The sequence below is a fragment of the Dermacentor variabilis genome, chromosome 2, assembly GCF_050947875.1.
Source record: "Dermacentor variabilis isolate Ectoservices chromosome 2, ASM5094787v1, whole genome shotgun sequence".
Classification (NCBI taxonomy): domain Eukaryota; kingdom Metazoa; phylum Arthropoda; class Arachnida; order Ixodida; family Ixodidae; genus Dermacentor; species Dermacentor variabilis.
This window is the reverse complement of record NC_134569.1, coordinates 238,252,696-238,269,684: the sequence shown is the minus strand read 5'-3', so window position 1 is coordinate 238,269,684 and position 16,989 is coordinate 238,252,696. Positions and strand designations below refer to the sequence as shown.

Genomic DNA, 16,989 nt, shown 5'->3' with positions numbered 1-16,989 from the left:
GAAGCCCCTCTGGAACCATCACCTTTTATTTACGAAAGAAATCCGTGATCATTTTCTGCTTTCCTTCTCTAAAAGTGATCACTGTGAGCTTATCTTCATGTGCTCAAATCTGTCGAAAAGCATCTTACTCATCCTCTTCAAAATTGAAGAACAGCCATGTGTGATTCTGTCCTTTCATCACCTGCGATAACAAAGGCGACACCAGTGCTTCTTTTTCCTCATCTGCATCAGCATTGTCATCTTCCACAGCGTGATCATCATTGACTGCCTGGGTGGTGATGTTGCCGTCTTTGATGACACTGCAGACAATGGTGCAGCTGTCCCAGATCTGTTGGCAACAGTGCACAAGCATGTGGTTGGGCGTACCATCCACTAGCTCACTGTCATCAGCGAGGTAACATGCTGCACAATTAATGAAAAACACCCTGAGCAGTGGCATGCATGGTGAAAAATCTAGCTGATAATGCTAGTGTGACAGTGCAAGGCACAGATGGTATCTCTGGCCCTGCACTCGTACATGGTTCTTGACAGATCTGAGGTCCATGCTCGAACAGGAACACGATCGTTCTTCTCAGGTCCACTAGCCCTCGGTATTTGCCACGCGATGAAGCCATGGCGGTACGCGTGCAGAGAAGGTCCGGTCACCACGATAGAAATGACCCACAACACACACGTGGCACTGGCACCACAAAGATGATAAAAAAATGCCGTTGCTTATTTCCCTTGCTCGACCTTTGCAACTAGCGAGTTGCCTGCCAGGCCGCATCCGACACCAGTTGCATGCTTTACTGTCGATGTCGATGCAAATGATCATTAGCAAAAATAAATGTAAGAACATGGCAGCCATGACGTGATTCCAGCTCCTTTAGTGTTTTACAGTGCACGCAGTCCACAAAAGCACCGCCTTTGCGATCCGAGGGAGCTGACGCTGGGTTGTGTATCAATGGTGATCGTGATAAGCCCAGCGGGAGCCAGTTGCCAGCCACAGTGGCACGCAGTTCAAGCTATCCGTGGTGGACCTGATTTGCATGTGAATTAACAGGTTCCTTAAAAAAAAATATGGGAACTTCCATGGAACTTGGCTGGACAGTGCCACTTAGTTGGAATTATCCGAAATTTCAAATTAATAATGTGTGAATTTATTCACTTCGCGCGACAAAAGTGTTATTTTCGTTTGATGCAGCGGCGGCCTAGCACGACAACAGCGGCCTCAAACTCACTGAAGCTGCGTGCTAGCTTTTCAGCCAGCCCCCTCTTCTCGGCAAACACTCGCATGGCAGATTCCTTGTTGGCGTTGCATGTTCTCTGTGCACGTGGGCGGTAGCGCTGCAGAAGTCGCAGGGCGCCTTTTTCATTGCAGGGTGCCGTTCTCGTCGCGACGATTGCATTCATGAAGCTTCTGCCACTGTCAGGCCTAAATCGCCCGTGCTGTCGCTTTCCGTGCCGTCCTCATCACTGTTGCTAGTCGACACTTCGGCACCAACAGAGGCAACGATGTCGAAAAGTCGAATCTTGTAGCCGACAACTCTTCGCAGTCGCAGCAACGCTGCCGAGCAACTTCTATGCTGAGCCCTCGACGTCTTTTTTTTTATCCGAGCTTCGGCATGACGCGAGTCCTTGCACGACGCCACAACGCTCTCTGGCATCTCTCTGGCACGGCGCCGAAATGATGTTGATATGGCTTCACGCGCAAACGCGCAGGGCGCTTGGAGGCCGTTTCGATCTCTGAGGCTTGTTGTTCTGCCGGGACCGCTCGATGGAGACGACGCACCGCCGTGTTTGCGCGACGAAAAATGGAAACGCTACGTTTTAACCAATGTGTACGCGATAAGCTGGTACGGTTTATGCAGATACAAAACACATTATGTTCAATGGCCGCTGAGTCGAGGATTTGACTTTACTACTTTTAAAACGAAACTACTGCTTAAGTGGGTACGGTTTAACGAGGTTTCACTGTAGTTTCAATTTACTTCAAAGCTCATTTTATAAATTTAAATATGGAAGTTGCTGCACTCAAGCTGAAATGATGCTGCAGTGCAAGCCATGCTAACCAAAATTATTCATGCTAACAACACAGCCTTCTGCTTTAAACTACATTCACAGAACAAGACCCCCCCCCCCCCCCCCGTCAGCACATATATATACTCGCTCTACATGCAAAAGAAAATTCTACAACAGCAAAGTGCCCAAGTTGACTAGAGAACCTTGTTTGAAGTGTAAGGAGGCTGGCACCAGACTACACCGAGTTACAGAATATGTAGCAATATCAAAATAGTTCACGACACCAATAAAAAGTATGTGCAGTAAGCTTTTCTTGTATGCTGTTATGTACCGACGTAGCGTCACTATATTTGCGCGCTTGCAACTCATTTGCAGCGAGGCATGCAAACGCATCCAATATTTTGTCTTTCCTCTACGCCTAAACTCCCCCAAACATGTGACCACTGGGACTCTACATGCAAGTCTGTTGCTCTGCCTAGGGACAGTAAATTTGAGTGCATATTCAGCTGTGCAGTGTCACGACCGCCTAGTCATGCTCAGCGCTAGGTGTGTGTCTGCTTATGCCATGATTTGCAGGTCCTGCTTTGTTTGGCAGTGCAGCATACGTTTGTTTTGCCGGGTACTAATAAATATGTAATATAAAGGGGGACATCCACCCCGTGTCCTTTACTTGACGAGAGGCATTTACTGCATTGCAGTATACAACCACAAGTCATACCTCACATGCTAATGCAAAAATAATTTGGGCCGACTGAAATCAAAACACGCCACCGCATCAGAAGTTTCACATATTAGTCATTGCGGTATTGGAGCAGTGGTTTCTCAAGTCTCAGAGTTTTTCTTTCCTCCATGTTATAGCGCATATTTTCCCTACATTTGAAAATGTTTTCCTATGCAAGCCCTAGAACCCCTTATGCTAGGGAGCCTTCCCTAGAGTCAGCAGCTGCCCGCGGCGCATGCAACATGTGGCACTGCTTGCGTTCCTCTACCTTGAATAAATCGAATATTTGAAAAATCAAATAGTCGATATTCAATTTGTGAATGAAATTATTTGAATATTTACTATTTGATTTGATTCAGTGATATTCAATATTGACACAGTCCTATTTGACATTGTTTCGCTGCTGTAGCGGGATGAAGCAGGCGGTTGAGTAAGCCTTTTTTGCCCACCTGTGCAATGCAGGAGCCGAGATGACTGAGCTGGCTGAGCAGCTCAACTACGACCGTGAAGTGGTTCGTGTCTGGTTCTGCAATAAGCGCCAGGCATTCAAAAACACCGTCAAGAGGCTCAAGGTGGCCACAGGCATGGACGGCCTGCTGCCACCTCTGTCGTCCGATGCCACCACAGATTCTGTTGGCAGTGCCCCACCCGGCAGCATGGCAGAGACTTCAACTAGCCTCGTTGACTGTTCTGAAGGGAACCCATCGTGAGCCTGATAAGTCAGCTGTGTCATCCTCGGACATTTGCAATCTTCAGTGTTGCCACCACCTGTGAACTGTTCAAACAAGCATTACTTGATGTGCAACATGTGAACAGCTGCACTCTAGCTTGCCATGGCAAGCAGCCGTTTGAATGCGTCGACAAGTGTGCGAGGATCATCCACCGCCAGCGGTGTTGTACGGCAGCTACAGTCAAGTACCTGCTTGCCAGGATGGCTTGTCATCACTGCCATTGTCGTCGTGGAACAAGCGCAACTGTGCATGCTTAAAACCAGGTTATGTGCGGATCCAGGAAATCAGGTGCCGCCCGAGTGATGAACAGAACAAGAGCCAGGTTTGACCAGGCTACACGAATCGAACAAAGACACGGCGTTCACTTCAAAGGAGCAAGCTGAGTTCGGTCATGCTTGTGCAGACGAATTATGCATCTGCTGGCAGACTTCAAAACATTCAGCAGTGCCGGTACCTCATCTCTTGAGTGCCTCGGATACTCATTTTTACACCTGTTAAGGGCAGTTGTACTGTGCCTGTCACTACTGTACATTCATGCATGTCACATTCACACTTTTACCTGAGAGTCTTTATCTGTCCTCATGAAGTCATTGTCATGTGACAAAAAAATATATATATGTATGATCAGTTTCATGTTTGCCAGCTGTGGGAGGGACCCTAAAGGGTCACAGAGCACAGCTGTTTGCTGTCACATGTGTCTATATTTTTCTGTATGTGTGTGTGTATGTCATACTTCCTTGTTTTTGCATTGCATTACAAAATGGTGTGAAACACTGAATTTTTTTTAGCACAAACTGAACTTCTTGTTCTGGTTGCACTCAGGAAAGTGTGTTACTCTTTTGCTGTAGGTAGGAACAGACGTTGGAGGATAATTTAGTACAGTCAGTGACCGATTCTCCAGACACTCAATTCTTGAACTATCATGCTCTTTCTATTGCACCACCACATACATTATAGAACAAATTAATGACAGTGATTGAAGTTTTGGATGTTGGCAGTGCGGTGCTCAGTATATAAGAAATGCTCAATGTTCTATATACAGTTCAGCCCACTTGTAGCCTAACCGTGTATAGTGCAGGACTGGACATAATGCGGATCTTTTCCGAGCCCCTTTACCCTCCCATAAAACTCAGTATATATGCATACTGCTTATGCTGCTGTTGCATGAGACGAGATACCGCTTATAATGCGGCTGCCAGAAAATACTGCAGGCAAGTAAGACGGAAAGTGCTCTTCTCATCGGGACGCATGAACAGAGGGCAGAGCAACGAGGACAGTGCAGAAGAGAATGACACGCGGAGTGATTGAAAAAGGAGCAGAAACAAAACAACAATGTAGCACACTGTATGAGTCACTAGGTATAAGGCACTCTTCGAACGCATACAGGTTAGCGGGGTGACGGAGAAGCCTTTGCTTGTCGGTGGCTTGTACTCTGCAGAGAGCTTGTTTATTTTTATTGCATTTTATTTTCATTTTCAAGCTAGCGTGCACATTGTTACTCTTCAACAAACCAGTTTCTTTATGTGGAAAGCAAATGTTTGTCTCTTTTAAATTTTATTTTTGCGCTATTTTATCTGCTTTATACACAGACCGCCTAGAAAGTCTCGTCCTTGGGCATTAACATTTATATGCTTGCATATCTAAAAGGGTGCAAATGTCTTGGTCACATGATTTGATTGTCAGACACGTGCGACTGCTTGGTTGTCATCTTTTGCATCAGTACAGGCTTTGGAAACTTGTTTTCATTACATGCACTGCAGGTGTCTGTGAGTCCTGACACTAACATTATAAGTTGTCTACGTTGCATTACAACCATGAGCAAAGCTGTTGCCTTAATTGGGAAAGCTATGTTTCGACATTGTGAGATCTGTTTGGTTGCTACGATTAATATTGAATAGACATACATACTCGGCACCTCAGCATAAACATTCAGCTGATGCATTCTGTGGGCCAGCAAGGCTTCCTACAAAACGTCATAGTGGAATGAACGGAGGCATGGATACAGTCAACATTGGGAAATGTTGCAAATAGAGAAAAAGAAGGTGCGCCGAGCAGCGGCCACGGGCACTGGCTCACTCAGTTGCTGCCAGGTGACGAACGAGTCCGATGTCCCGGTGCAATCTCTGTCATTATTTAGCTACATTTCAGGTGGAAATGTAGCTAATAGCAGTTCTAGTATCAGCACACATTGCAGAAAGGCGGAGTATTCTTCTGGGGAAATTCCAAACCCTCCAGTTCCTTTTTGCGGAAGGTTATCTCGTCGTAGAGATTACACAGCTTGTCGATGTTGATTGAACCATGAACAGGTGACACGGCTAGTAAATGGTCCAGATGGTCGTCAACAAGCATGTCGTGACGACCTAACAGGTCAGAAGGCAGCTTGATGGCCTTGGCGAGGCGAATTCCCTGAATTGCCATCTTAGCTGATCCGGTCAGTTATGTCAGTAGATATTTAAATTTGTCAGTCTTGGCTAACAATCATTGCCTTAAATGCTCGCCTGGTACTGGTCCCAGAACGCTTGCCACTCGTGCCACTTCCCGGAAAAGCTCGGGATGTGCAGCTTGAGCAGGGCAACGTGGGATGCCGCCACCATGGCCGAAGCTCTGGGAGAGTTGATGGGGCAGCTGGTTGCGGTGTCGAGGCAAATTGTGCTGTAGGACTTTTGGTGGAGTCGATGGAGTCTGGAAAGGTTTGTGGATGCAGCTCAGTGGTGAAGTGCACACTTGTCTTAATGAAGCCGACGTCTTGCTCATACTTGAAAGCTGTTATCAGCTCTGCCCCCAGGTCTCCATCCGTGAGCGTGTCTTGGATTGTGTGGTTGAACTTGATGAGTTCCGCCTTCTTCGCTAAGATGAGTTTAAGGTGCTTGTGCAGCACGCACGCAGGGAAGGCTTCATCTGCCAGCAGGGCGTCATTCATAGAAATGGTCTTGGTGATGGCCCTCTGGATGAAGCCAGTCTTGGTGCGGAGTTTATCCACTATCGGAAGTCGAAGGCCAGATGGCAGGTTGGGTTGCTGCACCACTTGAAATGTAGCTAAACAGTGACAGGTATTAGGCTCGAACCTGGATGGCTGACTCGTTTGTCATCTAGTGGCAACTGAGCGAGCCAGCGCGCGTGGCTGCTGCTTTGGCCTGGTGCACCTTCTTTATTTTCAGCAAGAAATTCAAGCCTAATTCATGACAGCTTCTCACTTAATGCTGCTATTTTAAGACATTACACTCGAGTGAGGTGAGTGAGCTGGACTCTTTTCGGAGTGAGCACAATAATCGTGTTAGTAGTTGTTATGGGCAATCAGGCAGGTCTGGCCATACCGGCTGTGAACCACTGCAAGTTCGTGCTCTGCAACGGCTGCACTTGCCGGGTGGAACGGGGAAAGCTCGCACTCTAGCGGAAGGCTGAAAAGTGAGCTAGTGAAATGTATTCCAGCAGTTTGTTATCCATGTCATGTGCAACATCTACACTTCACGTTACTGCAGTGCCATACAATACACATAAATCTAGAAATCAGGTGAACACGAAATACATGACTAGTGTGAAAATGTTATTGCGTGAACTGCAAGACCGAGCAAAAGTCCACAGCAGCTTTTCATGCTGCTGTCATCGCAAGAAGACAGGTGATGTCCTTTATTTTTAAATGTGAAATTTTTTCGAGACTGCCTGACTATCGAAACACTTGCATTTCTGTTTGTGTCTGAAGAATCAGTCAGCGACTGTACATTCATCAAGGTAGCTGCTGGCCACAAGGGCTTCCAGGCCCACAAATGCAGCTCAAAAAAGTGCGGTGCAAACTTCTAAGTGGCACCCAGGCAGCTGTTGCAGAAATATTATTTCTCTAATATTTATTTACATCAGCTGCTACCTCACGGAAGCAAAACGTAATAAGATTCATTTTCTGTCTGATGGAAAGGGCACAATGAATTGTGTTTAAAATTGACTATGTAATGCTGTGTGCATCAATGCTTCAATACCTTTTGCTACGTGAATAAGGGCACCAGCTATACAGGACTCATATGCATTGGCTGCAATTAGTCCTGGACAAAACAGGCAAAGTGATGCACCCAAATGTGCTAGCTGCACGCACCACGAGATGTCAGTTTTCGGAAATTTGAATGCAAATGAGCCAGCTGTTTAACCAAAGGAGTCATGTATATGTGGTGCTCTTATTTAAGTAATATTTATCAAAAAACCAACTAGCCCAATTGTCCAAACTATTGCTATTTGTGATGTAGTACCAGTCAGCGCAATGCCATTCAATTGCTGCAAGTGTGAGTATGATGGTTTAGTAAGTTGTACAGAGTGTGGGTGTCTGAGCCTCCTTCGTGTTGTCACAGCAACTGTGCCGCTCATTGTGTCAGTGACTGGTGGCTGACGCCACCAATTAAGCAATTTCATTAAGAGTATGATGTAAACAGTGTTTACAGTCAAGTGAGCAAGTGTTAAAGAGTAGGAGACCAAAGTCCCTATTCTTGCACAATCATTTCTAGCAATTCATTTACTTTTGCATGGCACAACATCCAATGCGGTGCCTTGCATTTGCTGGCATTTCAGCTGGCATGTGCTGTCTGTTGGTGTGCTTGTGGTGCGCATTTGATTTACTGTGCCCAATTTCACTGCAAGGATTCACTTTTAAGTTGGAAAGCAATATCGTAATGTTCTAGTGCGATGTGGAAGAGCAAATAAGATGGACAGCATGGAGTACCATTTCCAACTCTAGGTTGTAGTAAGCTTTGAATAGGCAGATTTGTCAGGGATTGAGATAAACTGTATAAAAACGCGGGACACTCAACATATTGCATATTGCACATGTAGGAGATGGAAGTTGTTGTTTGTGGTCCAGAAAGATACATTTGACTTTTGGAAGCATAACAGATGCAACACTGAGGTACATTTTTCCCTGTCCGACCCTATTTCATAGTTCTCAGTCACATCGTATGAAAATGAGTCACAACAGTATTTAGCAGTGCTAGTCTAAGGTAAATTATATTGGGAGTAGCGCTCCATGTCATCTGTCTTTGTGTGTGTGCCTGTGTCACACAGCACGTTGATGTTTAAGCATAGGATCAAGCCTATCCAATAATGTGTGCAGTGCAGTACGCATTTAATGACATTCGCAAAACCCAAATAGCATTGGCCTTACACTTTTTTAATCACTTCCAGGATTGTTAGTTTCAGTGAATGGTGATTGTTTCTGACAGGCAATAAAATCACTTTTACAATATTCTCATGTAGAACTTGTACAAGTTATGGTTTATCAACGCACAACCGGGCCTTCAACTGTTATGCACTATATTCTTACTCCTTCATTTTGCTTTGACATCCCTAGGGTCCCTGTATGTTTGGTGGTCGTGCGATTCCCTCTTTCTTGATTGTTTTCTTCTGGAGCATACTCACCACCTGCAATCATTGTCATTGGTTAGCACCTGGAAGAAGGTTGCAAATCGGGCCATTCCGCACTCTGAACATATTTATCGCTCATTTCATTTGTGAAACAAAAAAGCGTTGAAAGGTGAAGGCGTGGACGAGGACGGAAGCAGTATGACAGAATGTCACTGCTGTTACTATATACAGGGACCTTACACATCTGTGCAGACACGTGCCCTTACGCTGCACATGACCATGCACATCTGCATTTTCCTTACGATATCAGAGAGGCTGGTTTCATTATTCAACCCACTCTACCGAGTGGGTGAACTTACCATGTACTGAAGAGGGAAAGATCTCACATTATGTTCGGAGTGTGGTTTCAGATACAACATAAGGTGGTTTCCCGAGTTGGTAATTTCACTCGTAAAAAAAAGATTGTGTTGTATTTGCGTCCATATTTATTGTAAGGATCGTATTGGTCAATGCGGTGGGTATCACAGCATTGGTACTTTGCAAAGAAGGGCACCTGCTTGGTGCATGTGAAAGAGATCAGAAACAAAATGAAGTTTCTATGTCTACCAGGCAGCTGCATGTTACCAACAGGTTAAGTGCCTGTTGCAAAATGTCTTAAATGGTGCCAAGTTTGGCCACTCAGCATGTGGCTGGAAGAAAATTTGTTGATTGTGATCATTATAGGCTACAGTCCCAGGATTGCACAGGTTGTGTATTGAAGTAGTGTCAAATGATATTAATGCTGTGACTGTGTACTTGAGCACATTGATGTGATCTTATGCCTTATATGTACACAACAGTAATTAATGCTGTGTGCATGTATTCGATTGTTCATGTCGCTGGAATCAAGTGTGCTGCAGAGAGGCGCATGTGCGGCTCTGGTTTTTTGTTGGTGGGTGGTTTAGGCAGGAAACTAAATGAAACCTTTTTGCCAATAGAGATTAATAAAATTCCAGTTCACACTACAGGCTTGCACATAAACCTGAAAATACTAGATTATTAGTGCATCATGGCATGTAAATATAGCTGCTTAGCAAAATTTTCAAAGGTGCCTCTATAGATATGTTTGTAATGAAGTGTTTCAGAATTAATGCCAACAACATGCTGGTATGGAACACGTTCCTGTCACAATAAAAAACAATTTCTTGATAAGAAAAAAACTGTATTCTGTATAAATTATAGCAGTTTTAATCACAACCAAGTATAATGCGATGGCATACTGATCAGTTTGCTGGTGCTGGCTGGAAGCGAATTCACAGCACAGGAACAAGACAAAAGTGATAAAGTAAATGAAGGCAAGCACTGTCCTTGTCTTCAAAGAAGACAAGTGCTGAAAGTAAATCAAGACAAGCATTTGCATATAACAAATGTGAGTGACCACTTTTTTCTTCAAGTCACATCCACATGCAACAGAAAAGAAAAGTTATCGAACGAAAACAAATTTGGTAGAACCCATCTTGCTATGAATGTCGACGTTAATGCGATTGACATTGAAGCAATGTAGGGACACACCCTATGGTCAAAGCCGAAATGTGCATGCAGCCCACTGCAGATGCCGCGGCACCTAGGGGTGCCAGCATGAAGACCGCACATGGTGTGGGTTCTGTTCTACCTAGCACCGGAGAAATCTTAAAGGACCTTTATCGTCACTGAAGAACAGCACATGCACAAGGGCACATGCCCAGTCACCCAAGTAGGCATCAGAGAGAGGTTCTTTGAAGAGCGGTACATAACCAGGGGCACCTGCCGGGTGCGCCAATTTGGCACCAAGGATTCATTGAATGGCGGCACATACCCAACACCACATATCTAGCGACTACAACTGGCCCGACGGCTGGTTTCAAACCTTATTCCCTCAACACAGCAGTCGGTGTGCTATCCATTAGAATGTGGCTACCTTCCGAGGGACCCAAGTTGGCGGGTGAATGCTGAGACAAAGATCGAATTGTGAAAGAACCCATCTACGATTACTTTCGATTGACATTATTGCGATTAGCATTGACACAATGCAGCAATACACCGTATTCCGATTGCTGAAACTCGTAGTGTGTGACGCATGTTGGCAGCGAGGCTGCCATCTCGAGCTTCCATTTGGGCAGGCTGCACTCTCTGGCGGCGCTGCCGAGCAGTCCGCGTGTGTGCTAAGTCAGGCAGGATTGTCTGATAATATATATGACGTGTCTTTGATATTGCCCTGCAGCAGAGAAATTTTAACGATTTGTTGTCATTGAAGTACTGCACATACAAAGTGGCGCATACGCAGTGAAACAAATTGTCATCAAAGAGGTTCATTGAACGATAGGGCAAAATGTGAAAATACCTGTGTACTTAAATTTAGGTATACATTAAGGAGACCCAGGGGGTCAAAATTTCCAGTCCCCCACTACGGCGTGCCTCATAATGAGGTCGTGGTTTTGGCATGTAAGACCCCACTTTTTTTAGGTTCATTGAACAGCGGCGCATTGACCAGTGGGCGACGTAGCCAGGGAGGAGGGGTGCTTGGCAATCCAGACTCGCAGATAGATAGGCAGACAACCAGCCTCCGGGGAAAGCTTGTGAAGCACCCTAAGAATGCCATACGCATTAAAATCGGGTGCATATCGCCCCTTCAGTCATTCCTACCCAGATCATCCCAGTAACGGGAGCATTTCAATGCGAAGTGTTAACGTACGACGGCATGTCGGCTGATTTACACTTTGATCATACATTAACGCAATATATCATTAAGGGCCCCGTGTCCGTGAGCGAAAATTTCTGTATATATTAGGCATATGTATATGCCATGCCTTCATATATGACATGCGGTATGTGCGGGTTATATTGCCACACCATTCTATCACTAAAGTTGCTCATGCCTTGTCTTAGATTCTTGACAATGTTATTCCTCGGAATTTTGGGAATGACAGTCCACAAACAACTGTCATGAAACAAAAGACCGGCAGTGCATGTCTTTTATGTTAAGTCAGAATTAAATATTAAAAGTACGATACAATAAGGGAAATCTGAAAATAGTGAAATTTTTTTGGCATGGCTGGACTCACCTTGGGGATCAGCCCACGCAAGATGCCACATTTCTACCAGAACGCTTGCCTTCATGCATAGCGTTCGTCGCCAGCGTTTCCCGGTAAACATTACGGTTATATAAGCTGCAATTGCCAGGAAGAGTAGGAAGCGGTCAGCGATCTTTGAATGATATCAAGTTCCGCTTTTAAAGGCGAAGCTTAAGCATCCTCCAATTTTCTTTCTGCACTCGGTGCATCGTAAGAGGCAGATGTGGTGTCTGGGTAGCCAGTTTCCCATACTTGAAAATGACTTATCTGCGATGAAATGACAAATTTTGTTGGACAAGGTTCATAACAGTGGTATAGACGTACGATAACTGCGTGTAAGGCTAAGTTTTTGCTGATTAAATATTTAAAGGGATACTAAGCGAAAATATTAACACTAGTTTGATATATTATTCATATAGAAGTCTACTATCGTTTTCAGTGTGCCAATATATGACTTTGTTGCTTAATTAGGAAATTGTCATCGAAGGTCTCGTCGCGGCTCTTCAGTTTGAATCGCCTCCGGCCTCACGCCAACACGGACAGGTTGATGTGATCTAGATGTGACCTCCACCTTTGCCGCTCTTAGTGAATATGCATGCATCGGAGAGGGAGTGCTACAGTAACTAAATTTCACCGGCTTGTTTCGAAAGGTGCAACACATCAGCAAATCACATCGATGAGGCATTTTGCTGCTGCCAACTGGCAATGAGCTTTCGTGACACAGCAACAGCACTAAGTGAAATTCGAACTTCGCCGTTCCCCAAGTTAAAGTTCGGGCTTGGCCAACCTAAACCAGAACTTGATATTGTGGAATGAGGAATGGCCAGTAATATTGAGCGATAAGTGTACCTATGAAATTTGTGTAACTTACTTTACATCAGTTATATGTAGCTATAGTTGAGTGAATTAAATAGCCTGTGCCGACGTCACATGAGGTATCATAGTCCAAAAAAAAGAAAGAAATTAACTGACTATTATGATACTCCTTTATGCGAAATTTGAACGCAGCTTTATGCATGTTTTCATTTTGCTATATATTGGCCAGCGCAGACAATCTGTCTCGTGCGGCATGTTGCAAACGGAGCGAAGTGTAGCACAACTGCCTTGCTAATCGGGAGATCGTGAGAGGCAGCGCGTGGGTGACGCGTAGGCATGATTCACAGCAGCCATCGCAGACAGACTTCCGCTCATGCAGCACTTTGTTTCCATATATGGAATCGATGGTGTCATTGGTGAACAGACAACGCGTGCTACTCCAGTGCCATCTTGTAGTGATTGTTGTCGCAGAACATGTCTTGTGTCACACTGCGCTTTCGCCATAGCCTCCTTCTCCGCTTTCCGCCTCATGGTTCCGCTGCACCCTTCTCCTTTTGTTTCCTTCTCACGCTCTCTTCGCTATCGTCGTCTTTCATCATCCACTGCGATCCACGTTCGCTCCCATCCTTCGACCCGCCTCGGTTGCTTAGTGGCTATGGTGTTGGGCTGCTAAGCACGAGGCCGCGGGATTGAATCCTGGCCATGGCAGCCACATTTCTATGGGACGAAAACACCCGTGTACTTAGATTTAGGTGCACTTCAAAGAAACGCAGGTGGTCGAAATTTCGCGAGTCCCCCACTACACTGTGCCTCATAATCAGAAAGTAGTTTTGGCACATATAAAACCCCAATGATTTTTCTTTCATCCTTCGCTGTGCTCATTTCCTCAGGTGGGATGGATGCCGAGCCACAGCGACGCTCAATTCAGGAACGGGCGCCTAAGGGCTGCGCTCTAAAAAGTGCGGCGTCACTCCGATGTGTCGCAGGCGGGAGCCGGACCCACAACCTCCGCATTACGTGTGCGTTGCGCTACCAATTGTGCTATGGCGACAGTTATCGAACCGTCCACTAACTTGTGTGTTTACATTTGTTAGATCTAGCCCTTGGAGTGTTAGCCAGCGCCACTCAGAGCCAAGGTTGTTTTTTTCCTTTTCATGCGTCCTCCTTCCGCCTGGTGTTCCACACCGCTCATGGAAATAAAGCAATTGGCTGTGATTCAGTGTGGTCTGTCCTGTAGTTATTTTGATGTGTCCATGCGATTTAAAGCTGCTGATGCACTACATCTTTCGTAAGTTGGGCTGAAATGCAAACTAAAAATTAGGTGGGTGCAAAGTGTGAGAAGTCTACGCAACGATGTCACAAGGACGAAGGCGATGTGGCAATTACCCAATGATTAAAGAAATTAGATAAAGTATAAACCAAAGAATTCACTAAACATACAGTTTAAACTCGATTTAACGAAGTGATGACCACGCTCGAATTATTTCGTTGAACCGGAAAGCTCGGAAAACCGAGTAAGGGATTTTTCGGTCCTTCGAAATCAAAAATTGTAATGTGGCGACACCCAAAAGGTACTGTGGCATTGTATTTGCCGTTAACCCACGCCTACGCGTGTAAAAGTTCGCGAGGGTGGGGCCCACGTAAGAATGTAGCGATGCTAAATCGTGAAATCGAAGTGCATTGCCTAGAGTTTAGCAAGCAGCAATGGAACGAGGTTCGCTCGGCAGTTGACGGACAGATGTGTATGGGAGGCAAATGGAAGCTCCTGAAGCAACTGTTAGATGACTCACAATCCAAAAGCAGTCAGTGCCTAGCTATTGATAGTATAATCCACGATCTTAAAAGAAAGGGGCTAACAGATGTAGACATACATACTTCAGACGGTCTCGCAGAAGCACAGATCGGCGCAGTCGCGGAACGTCCGTGCAGCTTGCCGATCCCGAACCAAAGAGGAAGCGCCTTCTCCTTTCCACGCCCAAGTAACCCCGCCGTGAGGCGGCGTTAGCAGCGCAACACTCGCGCCATCTCGTACTGCGCTTCAACCAGACCGACTGCCGCGGGCATCAAGCCACGCGGCGAAGCCGGATTACAGGAGACGGGAGCTATGCGGGAAAACAACATATCAGAGGACGCGAGAGAGTCGCGCATCCCTACATAGTTCATAGCATTTTTTTGTTTTTTTCTTGTTTAACCTAGGTAGGACATTGGGCAGTATAATAGCAAGAGCTTGGTGGCGCAACCCACCGCCCCGTTCCAAAGGGGACGCTCATAACATCCACCCATCCATCCAGCTATATCCGCAAACGTAAAACCCTATTCTAAAACTCTTCACTCCTGCGTGCCCCAACGCTAACACCCGCAAAGCTATTTGGGGCCGCAAACTATAGGAGCCCCTATTCTAAAGCTCTCTATTAACGCGATAGCGTAAGCGCCTCGTGCGTGTCGCAGAAAATCCGGCGCCGGCGTCCGCGGCTGAGAAAAAAATCCCGAACCGCGCATCCTCAAACCACGCAGGCCCTCCGCGTGGGACACATGCGTTACTGAACTAATTTCATTTCTCAAAGTAAAGTGAGTCAGAAAATTCGTGAGGTACGACTTGCACACAACCTAAAGACATATCCCAAGCCAAAAGAAAAAAAGTAGAGCTCAGCCGAAGATCGGGCCGACGCCCATGGCCAGTTAATAAGTAAACGACCCGATCTCGGCCATCTGGGTCGGGCCGAACTTGGTTTTTAGCACGTGGCCAGCCCGGTCACGACACTGCATCGGCGCCATGACCGCCGGTTAATTTTGAATCATCGTGACCGCGTTCGGCCAACACACGGGCCGGCGACTTCCCCACGATGGCAACAGCATGGCCTGATCGCGGCCAGCGTTCTTTTGCCGGCATTCGTATTTAAGTTTTCTTCTTTCTTTTTTCGATATGGCGTTTCAACAAGTCGCTTCTGTTGCGGCGGGCGCCTCAAATGGCGCGCCGTCCCAACCGAAGCCCCCCACCCACCCACCCCCCACAAAGGAAGACGGCGTAGATTTTTCCGAAGCCTTAACTTCTCGTAAAGATGAAACAACTCCAACGCTTCTCACGGATACTGAGGATCTGCGGTGGTTTACGGGAGCACCCGACGAAGAGGGATGGCGAACTGTGCTAACGCTCCGTCAAAAACGACAGCAAGTGAAGGAACGCCTGCAGGCGAAACGGAACGAGCCTTCAGAAGAACTCACCCCCTCTCCGCTGACGCAGAGTGCAACGGAACAAGCTACCACCACTGCCGCGTGCCGCGGTATGACTTCAAGATCATTCTTCGCCCTCACCAAGGACACGCGTTGAAAGCTCTGACCAGCCCGATGCTCGCAGAAGCCGTGATCGCGGCCTGCCACAACAAAGTAAAGGGTGAGCATTTTACATTGCGCATAAAACAGCGCTCAAACATCGCAGTATTCTCAACGTCTGAGGAAGAGACAGCTAATCTCCTATGATCACAGCTCTCACAGTCGATGGCAAGACGCAGGCGTTCAATGCATGCGCTGCCACAGGAGAAGGCGTCGTCAGGGGTGTCATTCATGGACTCCCCCCGCACACGCCCGGAGAGACACACTCCGAGTCCGCACCCAGGGCATCGAGATAATCCAGGCAAGAATGCTAGAGGACTCGAAGAGCGCAGTCATCACTTTCCTCGGAACGGTCCCACCGCGGTTCATCTACTATTGCGGTAGGGAAATGGCACGCCATCCATGCCGCAACTCGGTGCAAGTTTGAAAGACTTGTCACCACGTCGGCCACCACACGGACGTTTGCCCGCAACTGGACACAAAAGTGTGCAGAATTTCTGGGGCGTTCGAGCCCGAAGACGGATACGAGTGCTCGCCGCGATGTGCCGCCTGCGAGGGGCAGCACCTCACGGGCGACCGTATAGCTGCAAAAAACGCCTGAAGCAAACACGACCACAAGACTGACCGAGGAGCGGAGCGCACAAAAAAAAAAAAATTAAGTTGCTCAACAACACCGACCCTCAATTGTGGTTTGCAGCAGAAGACGAAGAATTGGAGCTCAGTGATTTCCCGGAGTTCCCTCAACGGCAATAGGCGACCCTCTCCAAACCCAAGCAAGCAAGATGATCAAAACCGAGATCGCGTACTAGACGACGGGGTCGTCAGAGGTCTAGGTCAATATCCTGGGCACGCAATGTCAAGCCTCTAACTCACAAACAGGAGAGGGCTCCGCAGGCTAAACATCAGGCGGCGGCCACCGCCACAAAACAGGTAAGTTGTGCGCGAGTGGTGTCTTCCACTG

The 16,989-nt window shown here is 46.7% G+C and overlaps 1 protein-coding gene across 3 annotated transcripts in view; it reads left to right on the top strand.

Annotated features, from left to right (window-relative positions):
- The window catches only part of pdm3 (POU-domain protein pdm3), a 149,206-nt gene extending 140,529 nt beyond the window's left edge, over nucleotides 1-8,677 (top strand). For 2 of the 3 annotated variants that reach the window (XM_075682742.1, XM_075682741.1), the window contains exon 14: nucleotides 3,185-8,677. In XM_075682742.1, the coding sequence (XP_075538857.1) occupies nucleotides 3,185-3,432 (248 nt within the window). In that variant the 3' untranslated portion in view covers nucleotides 3,433-8,677. The remainder of the gene's footprint in view (nucleotides 1-3,184) is intronic. The other variant, XM_075682743.1, reaches the window with a different exon arrangement.
- The last annotated feature ends 8,312 nt before the right edge of the window (nucleotides 8,678-16,989 follow it).